The 25013-nt window shown below is 38.5% G+C and overlaps 1 protein-coding gene across 1 annotated transcript in view; it reads right to left on the reverse strand.

The window, feature by feature from the left end:
• USH2A (usherin) overlaps window positions 1-25013 on the reverse strand; it is a 538690-nt gene that overhangs the window by 415198 nt on the left and 98479 nt on the right. Inside the window, exons 12-14 of the mRNA XM_066379924.1 lie at window positions 18132-18327; window positions 13938-14579; window positions 1596-1779 (exon numbers count right to left, since the gene is read on the reverse strand). Coding sequence (XP_066236021.1) covers window positions 1596-1779; window positions 13938-14579; window positions 18132-18327 — 1022 coding nt within the window. The remainder of the gene's footprint in view (window positions 1-1595; window positions 1780-13937; window positions 14580-18131; window positions 18328-25013) is intronic.

Below are 25013 nucleotides of genomic sequence, written 5' to 3' on the forward strand. Positions count from 1 at the left end.
CGCACTTCTTGATTTCAAAATATGTTACAAAGCTATAGTAATGAAAACAGTATGGCACAGGGCAACGAAGAATGTGTATTTTCCACAGCCCGTCAGGGGCCACAAGGAAGAGAGTGAGCATGGTGTTGCTTTAGCACCTGCGCAGAGGGAGGCCTGGAGCTCTTCTAAGAGGCCTGAGTCAAGAAAATGCTGAGATGTATGTGGACTGAAAGAGAGGTGCATTTGACTAAAACTAGACGTGAGAGATAACGGAGGTGAAGAGAGCAATAAGAAGATCATGAGAGTACAAGCCCAGCGAGGAGTCAGTGTGGACATGTGCAAGGTCCAAGACGGCAGCCTGCTCTGGGCTTGCTAGGCCAGAGACTCCCTCCTCTGCCCTCAGTCCCTGTATGAAGAGAGGAGGAGAAGAACAAACAAAGCAGTCATGCTCTGAGACTGAAAAACCACAGATGAATGGGAGCGAGGGGAGCAGCATGGTTCAATAAAGGAAAAAGGATATGTTATAAGAACAAAACCTTGTTTTAATAAATATTTTATATATCACGGTTAAGTTCTTTTTTTGTTTGATTTTAGTTACATCAAATTTTAGGGGCAAGACAAATAAATACACTGGTTTGAGTTATTTTTCAATGATTTAACCTTTCACCCTATCCACACTCTGATGAAGGACAGAAGAGTTAATGAAGAGTGTAAGGGCCAAAGGCAGGCAGCAGGGGACATGTGTTGAAGAGAGCCCAACAATCTCAAACTCTTGAATGATTAGCAATTATAGTTACAAATACATACACATACACACACACAGGACATGTACCAAGAAGCATGTCTGGCTGATTTATGAAGAACACAACACTAGCTGCGTGGAGACAGGAACACCAAAGAATTCATGGAAACCCCCGACAAATTTATAATCTAACCAGAAAAGAAAACACAAGGAATTGGCATTCCAGCTCATCTTCAAAAATACTGCATTGAAAACAAATGCACAGAAGCAGATGCCCACAGATACACAGGAAATGAGCACATTAAAGACAGGGTAACTGTGAAAAGTAGTTAATTTACTTTCAGAAGGTACTTTATACACTCGGGGGAAAATCATATCACTGAATACAAAGACGTATTTCTTAGCTTTAACAATCTTTAAACCTAAGTTAGAAAGGCCAGGGCAACAAGTAATGGATGTAGTAAATTAAAAAGCAATAAATTCAGGGGCCACAAAAACAAAAGACAAACATGCACATGTTACCTCTCTTAGCCCTTATGTATGTGTGTGTTCAATTAGAGATAATTCTTTTCCTGTCTTTCTCTACATGTAAACTGTAATTTCCTTGAGGGAAAAGGATTTTACCAAGTTAAATATTCCCAGACCTGAATATTGGAACTATCTATAATTGTAGAGCAACCTATACATTGAAACTCTACAAAATATTCAAAGGTTTGAATAACCATTATGTTTCTTAATGCAGACATTAAAGAGTCAAAAATATATCAATCAACTATGGACAAGACATACTGCATTTTACAAAAGATACTGCCAAAAAAGTCACTTGCAAATCTAATTTAGTAAGCAACATTTAATTACTCATTCTTGTATTTACCTTCCAGTCTGAGGATCAAATCCAAAGTAAAGGTCCTTGCAATGGTCACAAGCCAGCCCAGCAGTGGAGGAATCCCGGCAGACGCACTGGCCAGTCAGGCTGTCACAGATGTGATGGACCGCACCAGCTGTGTGGCACGAACATGGCCAGCAGCCGGTCATATTGCCTGGAGAGATATAAAAACCTGAAATAAAAAATAAAAAGCTTGTCTGTCCAGTCTTTTCTTTAAAATACAATATTTTGATTACCTCAAAACCCAGAACACTCCATAGGGGCACTAAACTGATTCTCAACGCAAATGGGGTTATAGTGGTTCTTTATGACTGTTTGTCAACTGTCACCAAAGAAAGGCTGAGTCGATAATTTGCATTGTGCTTGGTGTCTCCCAGGCTCCTAAAATGCAGTGCATCTAAAACCTACTTCATGATTTTTGCCCTAAATCTGCTTCTCTTCTTATCATCTCCATTTTAACAAAGGGTGCCACCATTTCTTCAGATATTCAACCTAGAACCATGGAACGTCTTTGCTGAGGTAGCTAGATAAAATACAGGATGCCCAATTAAACTTTAATTTCTAATAAATAATGATTTTTTTTAGTAAAAACATATCCTGTCTGATATTTCCTTATATTAAATATATATCTGAAATTCAAACTGAAATGAGCAGTCTGTATTTTGCTAAAACGGGCATTCCGTGAGTCCTTCACTTCTAGTCCCCTCCCCTCGCACTTCATGTAGCTGGTTACCAAGTCAGTGGATAATTGTCTTCTAAGAATTTTAATCTGTTCTCCATCCCCATGCCACTTCCCTAATCACCACCAAGATTTTCACAGTTCACACCAGATACCAGAGGCCATGGTATGAGCTTTATATTCATTACCTTGTTTAGTTTTCTCAACATGCAAATAATTCAAGGATTATTATTATGTCTGTTACATAAAGTAGGAAAGAGGAGGTTAGAAAGGTTCATAAACTTTTGTGAAATGACACAATTAACCAATAAAAGAACCCCAATTTGAACATAAACAGCTCAACTGGAGACTATCTCATCAGATGGTGCCCTTCTTGTCCCCCTCGATCTGTGCTTCATAGGGTAGCTGGGACAATCTCCTTTAGGGCAGAATTTCAACATCTCAGTCTGCTATTGAAAATTATTTGATGACTTCCTGTTTCTTTGGGGGGGATCGAAATCCCTAACACAGCTGTGATCCCTCCATCCGAGTCCCACCAGTCTCTCTAGCGTCTGCTTGCTGCTCATCAGCAACTTCATACATTGCTGTCTTCCTGACACCTACAAGCCTGCCCCTAGGCAGTTCTGTCCGTGGAAATGATTTTGACCCATCCTTTTCTGTTTGGCTCACTCAACACACAACAGGTCTCATGAATTACTCAGGTAACCTAACCTAGACCAGTTCAGGCATGCCTGTTATGGCTTCATAGCATCCTGTTCATTTCCTTTAGACTCGCATGAAAATTATAATCTCATTCGCACCAGACTGTAACCTCCTTTGTGAAGGCTGGAATCTCATCTGATTAATTCACCACTGCCCCTCCCCTCCCTCAGTGTCCAGCACTGTGTTCCTCACAAGGCAGGAACTCCACAAGCCTTTGATCAATTCACAAAAATGAACCAAGCTATTAACTAGACATTGATCCCCATGAGTGCTGTAGTTTTTAAAGCCTGCAGAATTTAGATTCATTATCAACTCATTCTTTTCATTATAGCAAAAAAGAAAGAAAAATAGGATTCAAAAATATTTTCAAGTTACTTCAAATTTTTTGGACCTAGAAGATGGAAGTCAACAGTCATACAATTAAAAAGGAATTGGATATTTGAATGATGGATCAGGCGAATGGGAGGGAAGTCATTCTTGGCGCTGATATGTGCATTTGTGCGTGTACATGTGTATGTACATACATATGAACACACACACAAGCACAAGCATAATGATAAGAAATGTTAATGAAAAAATGGGGGTGAGAGATTGAAAAGCGATTCTCACAAGTGAAGTTCTGGCAAATGAGAACAAATTGTACGACTGTCACAATCACTCATTTAAGGATATAAAATATCAGTGATACTGAGAGAGAGAAAAATGTGGACACAAAGTAAGTCCACTGTGTCACCTATTCTTTAGGGATGAGCAGAGAGCAAGTGCAACGCTGTAAAACCCATTTGAGGGACTCATTGGCAACAGTCCGTTCTGTCACAGTGATCACCGATTAGTTTGTCTTCTCCTGGGCTCTGCACAGTCTCTCCTAGACAGCTCAGGAACAGTAAGATAGAAAGCATTGTGATCAATGAGAATTAAAAAAAAAAAGAAAAAGAAGCTCACAATATATGCCATTCAGTTGGAAAGAACCACGGCTATTATTTTTATTGTAACTTATAACTAGATTGTGTCATTTTCTTCTCTGCACCCACTGACAGCAATCTGCCCTCTATGTCCTTCCAGAAATAGCACGTGGCCATGCCAACTGACGCTAGTGCTCACACTTTACGCATTGTGTGGTCAAAGTCAGAAGTTTACAAGACTTCTCTCTTGATTTCGAGATCACTGGGGCTGTGATTCTGTCTTTTTCTTCCAGAGAATGTACCTCGGTCCTTAAATGCAGGATGATAGCATTGTGAATGTACTAACAGCTCTCCAATTTGGATAAATTACACATTAGCACAGATACTTAGCAGCAGAATTAATTTAGACTTATTGCAATAGCTTTGAGCTACCGAGAATTCTAGAACAATTAAGGATAATTTTTACAAGAAGTGATTTATTAGGTAAATCTGGAAGGACAAGGAGAGTGCATTTTGGTGCCAAAGAATGGGTTGCCCAAGTTTTGGAGAATAAAGAATGGTATAGGAGAAAAATAGAGATATATGCAGAGAGGAACAAAAAAGGTGCTAAAACACCCACGGAGGCTGCAACCCAGAGGCAGCGCTACAAGAAAAGATTGCATTAGAATTTGTCCAGGGTTAATTTCCCACCTCCTCTCGGGAGCATGATTATAAAGGTTAATCCCTCCAGTATTTCAGTTGTCCTATTTTTAAGCAGTTCTAATTAGGATGAATCAGGTACCTTCCTGTTCAATGATTACTTCTTGCCTTACCTGAGATGCGCCTAACTCTAGACCATTACCTTCCCTTTTATGACTTCCAACTACAGAAAATAATTTTTCTTCCCCCCACCTTAAGCGTCAACTCCAGAGTGCAGTGTAAAGATAACTGATCTGAATTTCTTGCCTTGAACTCAGTACATTTCTGATCTTCTTCCATGAGCTCCACTTCATGTTCTATATCTTTGCATCTGTATCATTTTCACTGGTCATTTTTTGAGACTTCTTTCCATGAAAGATATTGTACCAATTGTACCACATACTTAAATTAAGCACAGTCATTAGAACAATGCCAGAACCTTACCTTAAAGCAGGGCTGAGAGTTTACATGATTATAGCACCAATCAGTCCTCTCAAGTTTATTATTGCCCCCAGTTTTATTCCAGCTAACCCTTGGTCCCAAGCAAGACAGGTCTCATGTGGAAAATAATGTGTTTTGCAGCTAAAGCAAAAAGTCACCCATATCGTAAAACAGCATTGTTGTTTTATCTTGGAGAAGGTTTACAGAATCCTTAGAGTTCAAAGTTGTTAGCAAGGCAGCTGGTATTATCTCCTGTTGTGGCTATTTGCACAACACAGTACCTGTCTTGGGCATAAAAGAAGAGCCCATTTCCCAGCAATGTCCCTCCCGAGGACCATGAACAACTAGGCTTTACCAAGATCTTGAAATGGGAGAAAGAAAATAAGTTTAACCTCTAGGCCTTATTCAGAAAAGCAGGGCAGAGCTGAGGCTAAGCACTAATTATAAGCCATTTAGAAGTAACGACTCTCAGCATAAGCCAGAGAATGGACATTATATTAAGAGAAGAGTCGAGGGGGGAATTTGTGGCTCACCTATACCAGGTAACAAAAAGACTATCTTAGTGATGGTTTTCCAAATCAGCAATTTTCTGAATAAAGTACAGTCAATAATACCAATCTTCAAATTAAGATAGAAATAATTTCCCTCCATTTGGTAATTTATATACAAATAATGCTAAAATTATTATTTATAGATTTGACCAAACATCAATAAATGCATAAATATATGTTATCATTCATTCCAAGTGGTAATTTCTCTTATTTCAAAGAATTCCCTAAATTCTTTCTCAATTGGCTTAAAGGTGCTTTAAATTCTCTGCTCCTCTCTCTCTTCCCTGGACTACTATGCACTTCTTGGGTATCACACCAACTCCTATTTCAGAACTCAGCTCAGACATCAGTTTTCCATCTAAGTCCTCTATATCCCCCATTCTTCAAGAATGAATCAATCTGTTTCCTTGACCAGTTCTTTGTATTGCACATTTCCAATATTGCCATTATTACACTGTTACACTTACATACAAGTCCATTTCCCCTACTAAACATAAAGCTTTAATACAGTGTGTCGGTAAAGTCATGGTGCACTTTTGACTAGTCACAGGAAAGCAACAAAAGATGATAGAAATGTGAAATCAGCACCAAATAAAAGGAAAACCCTCCCAGTTTCTGTAGGATGATATGGCAGCATGTGCGCATGCGCAGATGATGACGTAACACCATGTATACAGCGAAGCAGCCCATGGCCATGCCAGTTGAGATGTGGACAGTACAGAGGAAAGTTCAGTGTGTTCTGTGGCTTGCTAAATTCGAATCCGTGACCAAAGTGCAACGTGAATATCGGTGCGTTTATAACAAAGCGCCACCAAATAGGAATAACATTACTTGGTGGGATAAGCAGTTGAAGGAAACCAGCAGTTTGGTGGAGAAACCCCGTTATGGTAGGCCATCAGTCAGTGACGAGTCTGTAGAGGCTATACGGGATAGCTACCTAAGGAGCCCTAAAAAATCTGTGCATGAGCCCACATCGAACTGCACTGAATAGGTATGAAAGTGGGAGAGTTTTCCTTTTATTTGGTGCATATTTCACATTTCTATTGTCTTTTGTTGCTTTCTTGTGACCGGTCAAAAGTGCACCATGACTTTATGGACACACTGTATATTCATGATTCTATATCTTATACCAGCAAATACTCTAGTACATAGTAATGTATTCAATAGATGCTTATCAAAAAAATAAATATATAAATGAAATGGATGGAAGACTGAATAGATGGATGTGTAGATAGATGGATTGATATATGTTACCCCTTAAAATATGAGATGATCTCTTTAACACTGAAAAGAAAAATGGTAAACACAAAGCTTTGGGTTCTGAGAGGGAGGGGGCTTGGCCCCATAGGGAGAATCTATGAGTCAGGCACAGAAACTTTAAAAATATAACCATTGCCTATTAACAGAACAGAGCTGCAGAAAGAAAATGTCACCCCAAAACTGTGTCGCCTATTCTTAAGAACGAAGCATTTAATCACTTATTCATATAAGGGAAAACATTCTAGTGGACTTTTCTATTTTATAAAAAAAATAGTTTTTCTATTTATGTGACTACCCATGAAAGGATCCCAGAAACATATTCTTTAAGAACCAAATCTAACAGTAATGACTTTAAATAATAACAGTTTTGATTAAGACTTGCAGATTATAGGTGGATACAAATACACACAGAAAACGAGTAGATGCGTCCGTGTTTCCGTCATTCACAGAGACACTTTTAAAGTCTTTGATCCCATTTGTGTCGGCCTCGACCATTATCAACCATATGCTCTCAAGTCTCTCTCCTACGCCACTGCCCCAACTATATACATCTCCAGCACTGTCCATGGAGATCACCGATTCCAGACCTCTAAGTTCAGCTCTTTGTTAACTGACCACTGCAGCCATGCCCAGGACTCTGCTAATTTTTAACTTTATAACTATCGTTCACATGCTACACAATAGATGAGACAGCCTAGGACCTGCAGCAATATGCCAGCCCACAGACTGAGATGAGTCTGAGCCGGAGGAAGGTTACACACACTTGTAAGACTGTTTATGTTAGTGTAACTCTCCAGTATTCACAGAGTAAATGTTTAAGACAGAGAGTAAGTTACTCAGAAAAAGGGTTTCCCACTTGTTGAGTGCCAATTCTGGGGTCAGATGGATCTGGGTGTGTAAATGGTTCCTCTACTTAATTAAAATTCATTTTTCATACTATAAAATGAGAATAATACTGGTCCTTCTATCGTAGAAATATTGTGCACATTAAATCACGACTTTCAGACTGATTATAGAGTCTGGCAAATGACAGATACTCATTAAATATCACCTATTATCCTTGTTGCAATTTTTATTAAGCAGTTTTCTATGAAGGTAGGATTTTCCTAAATTAAAGTTTAATGATTTGTCAGTGATGCCTCCCCCCAGATTTGCCTAAGACTATGGCCCATATTGTCCATGACAGATCCCTCCTGGTGGTTCACCAAGGAGGGGGCTCTTATTCTGAGACTCGGGTCTCTCTGTGAAAAGAACATTACTCTAGAAAGCTGCACTGATCTTTAATGGGACACCAGCCATCTGCTTCCAATCCCATTGGCCAGGTCTTGAACGCAATGCTGGTGCATGAGCTCATTACTTAACAAATATGATACGCTTCATAATGAAACCGGAGACTTTGTCTTCCTTTCTAATAGCCTGTGTGAATTACAAAACCAAACCAAAAGTAAATACCAGAGGGAAGCATGAGGGACTGTCCTCTATTAGCGCAAAGCATGTCAGATGGAGCTGTTCCCATTACAAATTAGCCTCTATTTTATTCCAAAGCTGCAGAGTCCTCAACAAACCCTCACTGCCTCTAGTTCTCAAGGACAAGGATGGGTCACGGGCTAGAGATGCCTTGACCTCCTTCCCCGGATTTCTCAGCCTGGCGTCTGACTTGAGTGTCTGCTGCTAAACATTTCGAGGTCATCTGGCTGAAAAAGTGCATGGGAAAACGTATTCAGTGCAATATTTATTAGTGTGAGTATGTGTACATTCATACATGTACACACACTCCAAATAATTTTAAATTAAAGCATTTTTAAAATACTTAATGGAGGTTAAGCAGCATTTTTAACCTCTGTTCAAGTTATTGAATGGCATATTAAAACCAATGTGGCTCTAATGTACCTTCTAATGCTCACTGCTGCTTTAACAAATTGCCTATAAATTTTAGTTGAATTAAGCCTATTCCTTGTACATCCAAGTAAGGTTAGATTAATAATACATGAGGTTTCGTTACAGGCACCTTCCTTGAAAATGCTTTTAAGAAAGCGGGACAGGGATCTATACGCAGCCATCTTAGATGGGCCAGTGATATTGACAGTCACAGATGGACAAGGTGGGCATAAGTCCTGAGGTTCGCCAGATCAGCCCCGCACGTCCCCCCTCCCCCTGCTCACACACAGAAGCCCAATGTCCCCTTTACCTGCTGCCTCCCCCAGTAGTATGCAACTCGCCTCTCCAAGGTGTTTAAAGAAGTAGGATGAAAGGCTCAGATTACTAGCTGTGCGTGTTAACGTGTCTACTGCAGAGCCGGCTACTTGAAGCATCTGCCTACGAAAAAGATACTTCAGGATAGTGGTATTCTGTTTTTCAATGTAAACTAAACAATAAGAGACAAATTTGACACAGTTTCTGAAGCTGGAAGAATGCAGGGCCAAAAAAAAAAAATAGAGATCCAGATACACATATGTGGACCTTTCCATAGGCTACATATCTGTGTACAGAATATTTTGTTTTGTCCAAAAAATGCATGAGGTGCTTATGCTACATTTTTCCCTCTTCCTTTGCAGGGTGGAATGCCACATTCTCCCTGTGTCTGTGTCATTACAGGTGTGCTCACAGACTTGCACTGCGCCCATGCCTGAAGAGAGAAGAATGCCACTGAGATGTGTTTTTAAATGTAATTGTTCACTTAATTCTGAAAATAAACACAAAGCACTCACCACAGAGACGCTGTTCTTTGTGCCCGAGGTAGAGCTCCGACCAATCCAAAAACAACAGAAAGTGATTTGACTTGCAGGCTAAAAAGGAACCAATGATCTGAAGACTCTTGGAAATGAGGTCAGAGAGGTTATGGGCGCTATAGTTCAAGGGGACTGTTCAAGCCTATTAGCTTTGTGCTTTACCTATGCTGATGGAAAGCCAGTGAGCAGGAAGTACCACTTTGGCTGCATGTTGAGAAAGGATGGAAGAAGGATCAAGAGTTAAAGGGGCCTTTCGAATAGTCCAGGAGAAAGACTAAAATGGCTGGGACCCGGATGGGTAAGGGAGGGTGTCGAGAAGTACCCAAATTCTGGATATGCGGGAAGGTAAAACCAACAAGACTGATGGAGACAGAAGAGACAAGGCATGTGGGAACAAGGGAGGGCTCACAGGATGACAGCTAGGGTCTGGCCTGAAAAGATGACAACCCAGGAAATAACAGGGTCACACGTTCAGTTAAGCACAGTTGATTAGGCAATTTTTCTCTTCTGAAATCTGCAGAAATGAAACAAAACCAAAGAACAGAAGAGAAAGCGGCACCCGGCAGCAGATGTCAACCAGGAAAAGCTAAGCACCGGCAGGGAGCGGCCAACAACAAGCTGACTCAGGCCTCTGAACTGTGCAAAGACGTGGTTGGGATTAGAGGTTCCAAAGCTTTCTCTAGTCAAGTGTGAGGCAGAGGCAAGCCTCCCCCAACCAAGAGGAGACAAGTTTCCTCTAGCAGGTGAACCAGGGAGGGCTGGGTCCCTGCAGGAGCAGGGACAAGGCGCCTCAGGGAGCAGAGGGATTCTATGACATGCTGCCTGTGATGGCTGTTTGATGTGTCAGTCTGGCTAGGCTTGGGGTCCAGCTGTTTGGACAAACACTGGTATAGATGCTGCTAGGAAGAGGGTTGATACATTTTCCCACACAAGTACACTGATCTATAGACAAAAAGGCCCAGTAAATGCCCAGAAAAATTATTGAACAAATGAAACATCATCATGAAATTTTCTGAAATGATAGCTCTGGAAATGGCAGCAGCTTCTAGAATGTAAAGAAGAAAAAAAAGAAGAAAGAATGTGATTGGCTTCTATGCTAGCAGATGATGGGAAAATAACCTTTTTTTAAATTTTTTTGATATAAAAGATTGCATGTAGTGGTAAAATTTCAAATAGCTATAAAATGTGAATTAATGATAATTTCAGGCATTCCAAATTCTAAAACGAAAAATCCCTTTCCTCTTTGTACTCTTCTTCACATAGCTACTGTAGAGTGTGTACTACCAAACACACAAATAAAACAGAAAGGTGATGCGGGATTCAGGAACAGGGGAACCAGCATGGGGGATGGGGGAAGGAAGGCCTATGGACAGCTATAAGAGAAAGATGTGGGATACAGCCGAGCACCAGCACGAGAGGTCAGCCAGCTCAAATCAGGGCCTCAAGTCCTCCTGTGGACTGACATCATTCAGAGTGTGTGCATGTGTGCACACGCGTGTGTCCTGATAGATTTCTTCAACAGATTTCCATTGGAAAGTTTTGATTCCTAGGAATATTGATGAGATTCCCCAAAAAGCTAAGCAAAGGCACAGTTTTTTCAAGAAAGGAAATAGAATCAAAGCACATTAAATGGCATATCTCTGAAATAGACTTATATAGTCATACTAAAATAATCTGTGAATATTGATTGAACCAAATAAAGGGATTACTGGGGAGGAGTTTGAAGAGCTGCATACTCATCTTCTATGTGGGGAGGTAACATCTACATGTCAGAGGTTGACGTGGAAGAAGATAAGCAGAAAAGCAGAAATAAAAGCCAGAGACACATCTAACAGAGTTGAGGGTGGTGGGGTGATTTCTTCTAGGCGATGGGGCAGCTCTTTCATAGTGTCTTTACATCTTTTCTTAATTTTTAATTGATTTCTAATTAAATTTATTAGGGTGACACTGGTTAACAGGGTCACAGGTGTCACGTGTTGGTTTCTATGACATGTGAGCTGTATGTTGCACGAGGTGCCCACCACCCACAGTGCACCTTTCCATTCTATTTGATTTTTAAAGTTATTATTAAATTTTGATAAGCATACAAATTAAATTTAAAACATTTAAAATGCTAAAAAAATTATCCTCAATCTTTTTCTCTCCACTCACGGTCTCTCCTATCTTCTTCTGGCCCCATTCGTGTTGGGATTTATCTGGTGTAAAGTTGTATTTTTAAGAAGAGTAATTTCATAGTGGCTATTTGCCTAAGGACAGGCATCTCAAAAGTCCTTGGCAAACATTTATGGCATGTTGTCCTCTCTTTTAAAAAAAGATATAGAATGGGCATCATCATTCTAAATGAAATTAATCATCGTCTTTAAAGAATTCTTGTGTTTTATTTACTTGTGCAGTTTCTTATTTCCCTTGTTAGAGTTTTAACAGCTTCAGAGCTGGGATTATCTTTTTCAACTTGCTTTGCCACAATACTAAGATAATTCCTCCCTCATTGCATGCATTCTATAAGTGGTCGCTTTAATTGAAGACACAAAAATAATCACGAGTCTTAAGAGAGAAAATGAAGCCAAAAGTGCCATTCTGCAGAGGAGAAGTCGGGTAGAGAGAGGGAGGAAGAGAAGGGAGGAAGGGGAGGAAGGAAGGGAGGAAAAAAGGGAAGGAGCAAGGGAAGGAAGGAAGGAGGGAGGGAAGGAAGGGAGGGAGGGAGGGAGAATAGGCAGGTAGGAAGGAAAGATGGAAGGAAGGAAGGGAGAGAGGGTAGAAGGAGAGAAGGAGGGGAAGAAGGAGGAAGGAAGGAAGGAAGGAAGGAAGGAAGGAAGGAAGGAAGGAAGGAAGGAAGGAAGGAAGGAAGGAAGGAAGGAAAGGGAGAAGGGGAAGGGGAAGGGGAAGGGAAGGGAAGGGAAGGGAAGGAAAGGAAAGGAAAGGAAAGGAAAGGAAAGGAAAGGAAAGGAAAGGAAAGGAAAGGAAAGGAAAGGAAAGGAAAGGAAAGGAAAGGAAAGGAAAGGAAAGGAAAGGAAAGGAAAAGAAAGGGAGAGAAGGAAGGAATATATACATATATACCAATGGGTGCTTTCTACTTCCAGAGCTCCATGTCAAGTTTTGGGAGTTTCTCCTTGAAGGCTAGTTATTTGACACTTTCATCTCAAAAGGCATTAACTACTCATCCATTCCTTCTTGTCTTTTTGGATTTACTTGTTACATTAACCAATGTCAACAGAAAGTGAGGCCTCAATTCTGCTAAGCTGGACTCCTTGTCTTGTAAAACGGGACCATCAATCCTACCCTTTGCTGGCAGGTCAGTCACCCTCTTGAATTTGTATCATGGTCAGTGTCAGAGCTGACTGAGGCAGACAGGATAGAAGTTAGTACAGCTGTTAGACAACCAGTAAATAGGAGCACATTCCATGACATGATGATGCATTTATCATAAAGAAAGTGTATTGTTCCAGTTGACATCATGGAAAAAGCCCACAGGGTCCAACTTTCTTCCAACTGTGAGACAGATGAAAAGACAGGGACAGTGGAACAAAACTGATGGCATTTAAAAATAATTCTAGGTGTTCTGTGTGATTCCAGAGCACCAATTGTCAGTTTAGGGAAAAATGAACCTTTGGTCATTTCTATTCAGAAAATCAGTTCCTCATCTGAGTATCTGACATTGTGTAATCATCAACTCAGGTTTTCCTTTTTCTGGAAAACAAAATGCATTCTTGCTGTTCTTAGACTTTTTTTCCAGCTGTTAAAGGGAGAATTAGTTCATGTTGAGAAATTAAATACAAGTAAGCCTCACTTATGAAATGTCATTGACTGACATTTCCTCTAAAGAAGGGGTAGTCAACCTTTTTATACCTACCACCCACTTTTGTATCTCTGTTAATAGTAAAATTTTCTAACCACCCACCAGTTCCACAGTAATGGTGATTTATAAAGTAGGGAAGTAACTTTACTTTATAAAATTTATAAAGCAGAGTTACAGCAAGTTAAAGCATATAATAATAATTACTTAACAAGTACTTTATGTCGGATGTTCTCTAAGTTTGGCAGAATAAATCTTTATAAAACAACTTACACTAGTTAAATCTATCTTTTTATTTATATTTTGGTTGCTCCACTACCGCCCACCATGAAAGCTGGAATGCCCACTAGTGGGCGGTAGGGACCAGGTTGACCACCACTGCAAAGGGTCACCTGAAATATCACAAACAAATGTGCCACATAATCGTGCATAGACTGAGCAGTTACATCTGTGCTGCATAATAATATAAATTCAACACTGGCGTTGGAGATGAAATGTTTTAGAAGCCTCAATTGAGTAACAAGGAGGTATCCCCCCCAATATAAAATAAATGAAAGTCACCATGTCCTGAAAATGTACCACATTTTTCTCTTACCTGGTTGACACTGATTACACCTTCTTCCTTGACGATTAGGCAAACAGCGGCACTGGCCACTGACCGGGTCACACATGGTCCCGAGTACTGTCCCCAAGGAGTCACACTCACACATTTGGCAGCCCTGGAAGTCGCCAGTGGTCAAATTGTACCTGTGAGGCTGGCACTGATTGCAGTGAAGACCTGTTACTCCTGATTTGCAAAGACATTGTCCTGTTGATTTGTCACACAGTTGAGAGCCATTTATTGTCCCGGTCTTATCACAGTCACAGGGTAGGCAGAGGGAAGAATTATTTTGCTGTAGGTGAAAGTACCCTTCCCAGCATTCATCACACCGTCTCCCTCTGACACTGGGCTTACAGCGGCACTGCCCAGTCTCAGCATCGCAGACGGTCCCAGGGAGGGAGCCCGCGGGGTCACAGTCACAGGCCTTGCAACCAGTGGTGTCCAGCCCGTAAAAGTGTTCTCTGCAGGTGTCACACTGAAGTCCTGTGGCTTCTCTTTTGCATGCGCACTGCCCCGAAAGAGGATTGCAGAGGTCATTCACTGAGCCGTAGGGGTTGCAGCCACAGGGTTCACACCCCTCATTGTTAGAACTCCGGAGGAATTTAAATCCAAAATTGCAGTGGTCACATCGAAGCCCTAAAAATAAAATTTGTTTATAAAAAAAAGGTGAAAATGTAAAAATGATTTCATCATGCTTTCAAGGCAGCCGAAGTACAAACAGTGGTATACTGCTGACATTTAATGCAGACACAAACCTGGAGCATTTTCTCACAAGGAATGCCGTAGAGGGCTTGTCGCATATTACAAATAGGATCGCAATGCTTAATTTGGTGACGATGCAACTTTGTTTCTGCCATGTGCTTTATTAATTCATTTTTGTTCATTACTTTAACGCAAAGAAAAATGCTTAATGCAAATGTTACTCTACTATACATATTAGGACTTTTAAATATTAAAACTAGTATCTTAAAACTAGTAACTGTGCTAAAACTATTATTTACTTATTTCATGCTAACAAAGCATGCTCATTTGAAAAAGTACAGCAGAGAGCCAAGAACATTTTCAAAGCCACACGGGAGAATTGCTTATTACCACATTAATTATTTTCCTAGAAATCGGCATCCCCTAAAAATGTGTAGCAAAATGTTAAGCTTGTAACTATTTTGGCAATAACAGGAGATGTCCTGACTCTTAACTATCACATGTTTAAATAATTAATATAAATAAAACTTATCCAGGGCAATTTTTATTTCAATGCTTTTATATGCTCCTATATTTTATCAGTTTCAATTAATATAAATTATGCTATCCTTGGCTCATAAAGCAATCATGTTGCTTGTCATAGTGCATGATTCAGAACATGCCTCTTTATACACTAAATAATTCTGCTGTTTGGATCATTTCTATTTAAAGAACTGTACACAAACACACACACACACACACACACACACACACACACACACACATACACACACACTTCACAAACAGAGAACTATGTTTTATCACCCAAACTTAAATCTCTGACAATTTAGGTTAGTTTCAAAAAGAGTATTATAAGGCAAAGGAATAAACATTTTCTTGACTAGCAAATGTTAAGATGCAAAATACTTCCTTTAGGTCGCCTTCTTGTGTCCATGAATTTTAATAACTGACTCTGTGGGGTCAAATCAATGGAAACATTTATTTCAAGCTTTAATCGCAATAAAAAAATTAGTACTAAAATAACAGTAAAAAACACACTCAGGAACTCCTCTGTGGAAAAAGCATCTCCTATGTGAGAAGGAAATGCATAATATATATGTATATATATGAATAAAAATTCAGGAACTCCAATGGAAGGCAAGTTCTTTAACAGTGATGAATGACTCACCTAAGGCATATCATTTAATTTCAATAAGGAAAATAAAAAAGAACCACTATTGCTGCAAATTTTAAAAATAACTGTATTGTTAACAAGAATTATGACTCATTTTGAACTATTAAAATTGGTCTACATGGATTCATATCATATCAGTTTTAAAAATATGCGTAGTGCTTATTTGAATATGCCATACATATTCCTGACAGGTAATCTATTCCTAACGATACTCAGGAAGGCCTACAGGGCATTACATTCAGTGTTAACAAGTACAGGCGAGTTAGCACACTTGGCATTTAATTCACATTCTTCTCCCTTTTTATTCTAGATGAATGACCTACTTTAATAAAATTATTGGTGCTAATGTATTTTACTGGTGATAGAATCATTAGTAAGATTTAACAGTTTTGTTAACTCTAACAGTTTGCTTTCCAAAGCATATACAACATACATTTGTATTTTCTGTTTTCTTTTTCTTATTAACCAGGTAAAATTGAATAAAGTTGCACGCTGATCTCATTAGAAAAATAAATATTTATACATATTGATTTGTATTTTTATTAAACATACTGAATGTGCAGAAATGACTTTAGAGATAACATCAAAGTGGCAATTTCACTTTTGAATATACAGATATTAATATATTTATGTTGATATTTTTGTGCAAAAAAAAAAAGACTACCGGAACCAACCGGTAAAACAGGCACATGGTAGGGAGGTCATACAAATTCTAAGTAAATAGTAAATTTTGATTATTTGTTTTTCTTCTTTAAGCTCTGTAATCTAAGCATGACAAGAAATATTCCATTGATATAAAGAAATAACTATTTCATTGTCTATAAAGGCCTTTCTTTAACTTTTGTTTTCACATTTTGAACTTAAAATACCTCTTACATTAGAGAACAATGGCTGACACACAGATGGAATTAGAAGGGCTTGAAATTCATTCAGCTTCCCAGGTAACACCAGCTGTACTTCTCTGTGCCTGGTGGTTATATAGCTTTTCTGAAAAGTTAGCTTTTGTAGGTTTGAAATGCTTTAAGGCAAGTTACGGTAAAATTTTTGATGCAATCTTTTTCTAAACCAGAGAAATCTTGTGCCATACCATGAAGCATGCCCATACTCTTTTTTTATTAAGTGAAAATGAAATGCTTATCTAGATGAATTAATAAAATGATGTTCATATAGCTATGTGTAAAAGGGAATTTATTTTAGTGTCATATCACAGAAATAAAAATATTCAGAACATGTTCATATGTATGTGTATATGTCTATATGCATGTAGTGTGTGTGTGTGTGTGTGTGTGTGTGTGTGTGTGTGTGTGTCCCCACCAGGCCAAGCTCTATTATTATTAGGCTCAGGTCAACGTTAGAAGAATGACGGGAGATGTGAATGACAATAGAAAGGTACAGGTCTTTTTAAACTTCCTGCACGAACTGAGACACACTCAGTTAAAATACAAGACTCACTTCATCTGGAAACTTTCCTCTCATAATATTCTCATACATCAACATTTCAAAGTGTATTATGTATACAGTGCATTTTGGGCACTTGATAAATTTTGTCCTTATGTAGCTGTGGTTCCCCTCAAAAATGTAGGAGGTAATAAATTGCTATAATCAAATCTAATTTCTGAAAAATACCTGTGGGAGTAACAAACAAAAAAGCACGCCTTGTATTAAAAAAATGATAAATAACACTGAAGGTAGCTGTTTATTATAATCAGCTTGGCACTGAATTACAAAATTAAAATGATGTGGCCTTTGTAACTAACCCTAGCAATGTACATGATCTATGGAATTATGTTGACTTATTTTGCATTTCATAGGAACAGTTCAAAGAAATATAATAGAAAAATATGGAAAGATTTATCACAAAGGACCCTGTAGCACAGAATATTTTGAAATTAAAAAAAACCATTTATTTTGGTCTATTAAGAAAACTTGCATGGAAATTATTTGCTTAGAACTCATTAAGTACAGAACATTTTGAAAAAGTGCTAATTTTTCTATAAGAAACATCTAGGCAGTAAGCAAATTATATTTTTCTATGACTTATTAGTATGGGACCACGTGAACGACAGCGGTCACAGACTCGAGAAACTTCTAGGGTTGATTAAACTAAGCTTCAAGCTGGAGTTTGACAGAATTATTAATTTAATCATTTTCAGACAGTTCATTTCTTCCAGATTGTTTTGTTTATTTTCTTTCTTTGCCAGACTGCCCTGAGAAAGGCGATGGGGCTTTACTCTTCAGTGAAGAAAGCAAACAGAGGACTTGATTCTAGGTGGTAATAGAGAGGTGACCGTAAACTTCCGCATCGCACGTACCGATGACGTTTGCTTTGCACTTGCACTGGCCTGATTCTGGGTGACAGGCAACGTCTCCATCCATGGTCCCCGAGGTATTACAGTTGCAAGGGCTACAGCCATCAGGATCTAGCTCTCGTAGACTGTGGAATCCATTCTGACACTGACTGCACCGTCTGCCGGAAACATGTCTCTTACAATTACACTGGCCTCCAATCTAGGGAAGATACAACATTTTGTAGAATGATGAACGTATCTATTTTTATACAATTTGCTCATTAGGTACAAGACAGGGAGGGAGAGAGAAAGGAACTTGCAATGATATACAGACATGAAGGTAATAAGGTAGTTCTTTTCCCCCTCCTAACACAAAAATATATGAAGCTCCTGCAGAGCGAATATATAGAACTGAATGAGAATAAACCCCTCGGAAGTCAGGAGGATACAGCAAAAAGGAAATGTGGAATTAAACGTTAAACGCCTTATAAAAAAAATCAAAACGTGGTCCTGTGGAGACCACAAATAGGAAAGAGACAGCAGTTAATTTAATCTTTACAACTCGTTCTCTCTGTTCTGTTGCTCTCATTGGCTGTCTTGTTCACTGAGACTGGCCTTATACATACAAGGCACATACTTTAAGGAAGGATCTGGCTTTACTAGTGTCCCTTCAAAATTTTAACAATGTCCAAAATAAAGGTCCTTGTTAATAGCATCCTTTTATGACCACTAATACTAACCCTGGTAACATTTTTCTTTTTTTTACACAATCTTGCTTTTAGGAATAGTTCAGAATATTTATGGTTCATTTGTAGCAGGACTTAATCACAGTAAGTATATTTTGGTGATTTATATTTTGATAAAAAAAAACACGTGAACATTGTTAGGCAAAACAGCTTTAAAAAAGGAGTGTTTTTCTTCATGCTACTATTTGAGAATGACAATACATAAAATATATAATACTCACCTACTGTATACATGCATAATACTATGTTGGTTAAAGAAAAAACAATTAAGAACTAAAACTTCTCATGAGATAACATATACATATCAAATGTGAAGCAAATATCAGAAATTCAATAATAACTTAAGGCTTTCACAAGAGACGGGGATGCAGGCATCGATCTCTGAGTCGCCGGCATTTCTCCCCATAGTTTCCTTTCACACAGACGGACCCCAGCTCCCCACACCCAGAGTCAGGGGAAAAGCACAAGTGATAAGACATGGTTTGCAAAAACTAAGTGGCATTTATTAGTGGGTATGTGTTACACAGAGCCATGGAAGAGGGATATAGATAAAGAGAAATAAAAGTGTATTCTCTGCCCAAACTTTATCTCTGTATTATGTTGCTACAATCTTAGTTAAATGTAATACATGCATTACCTAGAACTCCCTTGCCTCTTTAAATCTAGATAAGACCACCTGAAATCCTAATCCCAGTCTTGTTGAAGGACAAAGGGGCTCCCTTTTAAAATTTATAAGAATTCTCCATTTGTTGATATTCTCATGATCATTTTGACTCCAATTTCTGCTTCTTCCATTTTGGAATCTTTTTGCCAACTGAAAGCTTTGCCTTGTATCACCCTACAGGTGAGACTCAGCCAATGTCTCAATTTCAAGAAAAGAAGTTTTGATGTTTTCTTTTTTAAGTGTTAATAAAAATTAAACTTGACTAAAGTTTTGGGGTAAAAGAAGACTGAGAATGTCATTTTGCAAATGATAGTATGTGGAGATTTTCAGAGGTTTCTGCCTGCCAATCAGCCACCATTTCAGTCACCCTACTCCTCACTCCTCCCTAATGCCTACCTTCTTGTCTTCTTTCCACCAGCTTCTCATGATAAACCACACAACACTGTAAGCTCCGCCACAGCAGGAGTTTTAGTCAATTTACCTCTTATAAAACACATGACTCTTCATTTTACAGAAGAAGAAACCAAACCTTAGAAAGAGCAAATTAGTTCTAGAGGCCCAGATAGCCAGTAAGTGGCCTAATTCCCAAATCCACACTCATAACCAATATGCTAAATTTACTGTGCTTGTGATAAGCTACTGATCTGAGGGCAAACGAGACAAAGACGTTACAGCAATGACCTACCCCTGTGAGAAGCTGGATGCACAGTGGAAGAATTAGCTAAGTGGCCCGGTTATTATTTCATGAATTTCTATGAACAGTACTGACGTTTGCTAATAGTGGCTATATATTGCCTCAAGACCACACTCGGGACCTCTCCATTTTAGACTATCCTGCCAGAGCCTGCTGTCCCAGGATTTGCAGCAGTTAGTGGTGGATATGCACAGTCAACTGTGGGACAATTGAAATAGTGAATCTGGCAGGGATATTTGTGGCAAGAGAAAGAGTAAGATTCTGCAATAATTATTCCAGTCAGCTTTCTTAACTATCCTCTACGTTAAGAGAATGAAGTCTATCAGGGTGAATTTAAGATATCTGCCTAACCCATACATGATTATGTGTGTATAAGAATACCACATCTGTATTTAAAAAAACAACAACAACATGATTTAAATATCAATAAATAGGTGAGTCCAGAGGTTCTTATGTAGTACACACCATATTTTATGTAATTTAAAGCAATATTTCAAAAACAGCAGAGATGCATGTCTTCCTAAGCACTCATTTGGCTGATGGTGGAGACAAATGGATGTTCCATGGATGACATCTTCTCACAGAACTCACTAAGAGCCAATGAGGTAATACTGATATTGCCAAAGAATTTGAAAAGCAAACTCAAAAGTTTAAGAACTGGAAATCTACCTTGGAAATTAAATTTGATCTAAAGGATTTTTTTTAACAGAAAAGAAATACAAAAGAGGGCAAAAAAATCCTCTTATGAATCAATACATTCTTGAGAATATTCTTTACTTTTGAAAAACTTTGGAGAGACATTCAAAATCTTTTCAATATCTATTCAGATTGTTGTATGAGATGTAGTTAGCTTATTGCATGAACTGATTTTCAAATCTTAAGCCAACATTGCATTCTTGGAATAAGTGACCATCTGTTATGATGCATTACCCTTAACTATGTATTGTAGGATTCAATTTGCTAATATATTGTTAAGATATATTATAATACATACATATTTATGTGAAAAAAATCAGAAGGGCTTTAAAAAATGCCTATTTATGAGATTAAGGTTAGGTAGCCATCATGAAACAAGCTGACCAGCTATCACCAGAGATCCCCAAATAGAAGCCAGTGAGAACAAAACACCAACAGTCACCTCTTACATGAGGGAGAAAGCAGGCAGAAGTCACAGGACACCTGACTTTGCAAAGACCTGAGAACTAGAGAACACAAAGTGCAGTGTGCCAGTTTGAGAAAGGGCAATGGAAAGGGGGAGGCGTCGCTGACCCAACAGGCAGTGATGGCAGGAGATCTGTTGTGGTCTGAACCCTTGACACTGACCAGCCAGAGCACGCTTCCATGGCAATGCCCCACACTAGGGAGAAACCACCAAGAGCAGATGGGTGGAATGGACAATTAGAGTAGGCTATATGTAAAGGATGGGCTTATAACTGACAACACAGTTTTTAAATCTTTACAAAGTTGATTTAAAAATAATAATAGTTGGCCCTGACCAACTGGCTCAGTTGTGAACCTCGGCCCAGCATGTGGAAGTCCCGGGTTAGATTCCCGACAGGGCACACAGGAGAAATGACCATCTACTTCTCCACTCTTCCTCCTTTCCTTTCTCTCTATCTCTCTCTTCCTCTCCTGCAGCCAAGGCTCCATTGGAGCAAAGCTGGCCTGGGTGCTGAGGATGGTTCCATGGCCTCCATCTCAGGCACTAGAATGGCTCTGGTTGCAACAGAGCAAGGACCCCAGATGGGCAGAGCATCGCCCCCTGATGAGCATGCTGGGTGAATCCCAGTCAGGTGCATGCAGGAGTCTTTCTGACTGCCTCCCCACTTCTCAATTCAGAAAAATACAAACAAAACAAAACAAAACAAAAAAATGATAGTAAACAATATATTTCAGGAACATTAAAGTCAATTTGCCAGTTCCTGAGTAATTCTTTTATTCACTATTACGTAGCCCTTGACTACCACAGTATCTGGTACATGTTAGCATACACAAAATACTCTCTTACTGACTGAATAAATTATTTAAAATTAATTTTTATGTCACTGAAATGTGTCCAAAGATAGCTTTAATTATTACAGGAGTTATAGAAATCACAATTTCTACTCACTTTTCAAAGGATTAGTTATGACTTGAATAACTTCTTAGAGAATATTTACTCCAAATTATTCTCCATTTGAGTAAAAAAAGGCATAAATTCATTGTTTTTAAAGTATGTTTCAATTAATCATGCATACCAGTTTTAGACACTGAAAAAAAACTGAATATACCAATCCACACTGACCAGATGTTGAATGATTTCCAAACTTAAGTCCTTTGTCTACAACTAAATAACTAAGACCTATAAAATTAAAAGCCCCTGAAGGCTGAGTCTAGGATTCTTCATTAAAAAACAAACTAACAAAGAAAAACATTCTGTTGGGGGTTCTTAATGACACTAACATTTAAAAATCAGTGTTTTAAGTACCTGTCACCTACCCTGTCACTGCTTTAAGTTAACTGACTCCTAGGGACTTGGGCTTACTCTTTCTTTACCCCCTCTGCCTTGGACCTCTCCAAATTATTTAGAGGTCCATCACTGAGCATCAAAAACAAAACAAAACAAAAACAGAGCATTTCCAAACTGAGTCAATAGTGGAGTATTTATAGTACTAACCATCTGAAGGAAAATTCTAGAAATAAACTGTTAAATTTTTTTAAAAAGTATTTATGAAATATTTGAATCATTTGCAGCATTACTGATACTTCTAAGAAAAAATACATATACATCTATCCCTTGCCTGTCTATCTAACCATCCTCTTCTATCTGTGGTGTATTCCCCGTTAGGAGCTTGCTCAACCCCAACATGTAAACCTTGAGCATTATTCTACAGTTCTAGTATAGATCCAATGATTTCTTTCCTTAAGCTTCTGTCTCTCTGGAGAAGAAAAGTCCACCTTACTTTAACAGGCTATCTTTGTGAGGTACTCGTTCCACTTCAAAAATAAATAAGTGAATCTGCAGTGGTTCCTGCCACACGTGCATGTCACGAATTGGAGAATGCCAGGTGGATGACGTACATGATACTTGTTTCCATTGAAGTGTTGTGTGATACTGAGGTTTATCATCTTGCTCAGCTGTCGAAAATATTCATGGGAGAAGAAAAGCTTCTACTTGGTGGGAGACCAAGATGTCTTTTCTTTTCTGTTCTACAATGCCTGTCATTTGTCAGGCTGGTGTTGTTTTATGGCTCCCTTCCCCCTCCAAAAGGCATTTCTGAGAAAGGGATGTCCAAATGTCCCCACCATCATCTTGAAGAGTTTTCAGGAAGGTCACATGCTGAAGCATGCTCAAACAAAGCATTGGTAAGATCAGAACACATTTTGTTTTTTTCAGTTTTTTCAAGTGGCCCAGACAGGAGAAATGTAAAGAGGTTCCCTACACATTTCTGTTCCCAGCAGCAGTTATGGAATGTTTTGAAGAAAAAGTACTGTAATTATAGGGTTAGTTTTCAAAGGGGAATAATTTCATATTGTATCATCCTTCCCCTTTTTTTTGCTGGTTTAGGTCTATTTCACTCAGAGATGATCAGCTATAACTTGTAAAAGATGCATGTAATATATGTCACTATGTTAAATTAGAGAATTTCATAAATGTCATCTGACACAACTGTACAGTGTGGTCTTATTGTAATTTGTTGCAAAATTAATATACTGGTTATTAACAAGATGGTGTTTTGACTTTATCAGAATGAAAGATCTCACAGTAGCATTTCAAAAAATATTTCCAGCATGAATAAATGTATTTTCCATGTCTATAGTTAATGTTGTATAGAGATATGCTTTTAGGGAAGTTAACTCTTGGTTTAGCAATCTGTTGTTTATTTTTGTTTGTTTGTTTTATTTAAAACTGATTAAATTTTGAACTCACATAGCAGAATGCTTACTTGCTATTGTGTTAGTTTAATGAACCAGCAAAAATACAAATTCCAAACATTATTAAGAGAGGAAGATTCCCTTCTGAGCTGATAAATAAATAAATAAATAAGGCTTTTAAAACAAAACTTCACAAAATATTTAAATTGGTTTATGTGTAAAATAATGAGCTGAGAACCTGCTATGTACTAAACTCTCAGGGAGCTACATGAACTCTTCAATATGACACAAGTCTTCTTTTGAGAATTGTATTGGTTCCAAGAAATTATATGGCCAATCAGTTATATGCACATTGTTATTTCCTAAATATTAATCAGATCTGTCATAATGATCCCAAGTCTGGATATGTCCCCTTGTTCTTATCTTCTGTAGCTGACCCTCTATATTCTCAGGTTGATCAGTTATTACTCAGCTCACCAGCTGCAAATGAAATGTTATTGCTTGTCTCTCCTTGAGTCTCTGAATGAGAGACCACAAGACATGCCCAAGTCCTCCTATCTTTCTCTAAATTATAAACTTCCTACCTGTCATATCTTTCACCATCCTAATGCTCACAGCCAATATCCATACACCACACTCTTTGGGATCAAACTCCTCATAGGCTAAATTAACTCGTACATTATATCTATGTGTACACTATAATATTTGGTTAACACAAAATGTAAGGTTACATATTTCTGGAAAATTCACATGGTGACTTTTGGACATGCAATAATTAATGACAAATACCTAGTTATGAGCCAATAAAAGCATCGATGAACTGTAGGAAATGGTACATTATGCAGAGAGAGTATAATTTACTCCATTTGCTAGTGTATTTTTTTGAAAATTATCACTGTGGTGGAACAATCAATTTTCATGTGTAGGGTCCTTATTCCTTGTAATTC

The sequence above is a fragment of the Saccopteryx leptura genome, chromosome 1 (assembly GCF_036850995.1).
Source record: "Saccopteryx leptura isolate mSacLep1 chromosome 1, mSacLep1_pri_phased_curated, whole genome shotgun sequence".
Taxonomy (NCBI): domain Eukaryota; kingdom Metazoa; phylum Chordata; class Mammalia; order Chiroptera; family Emballonuridae; genus Saccopteryx; species Saccopteryx leptura.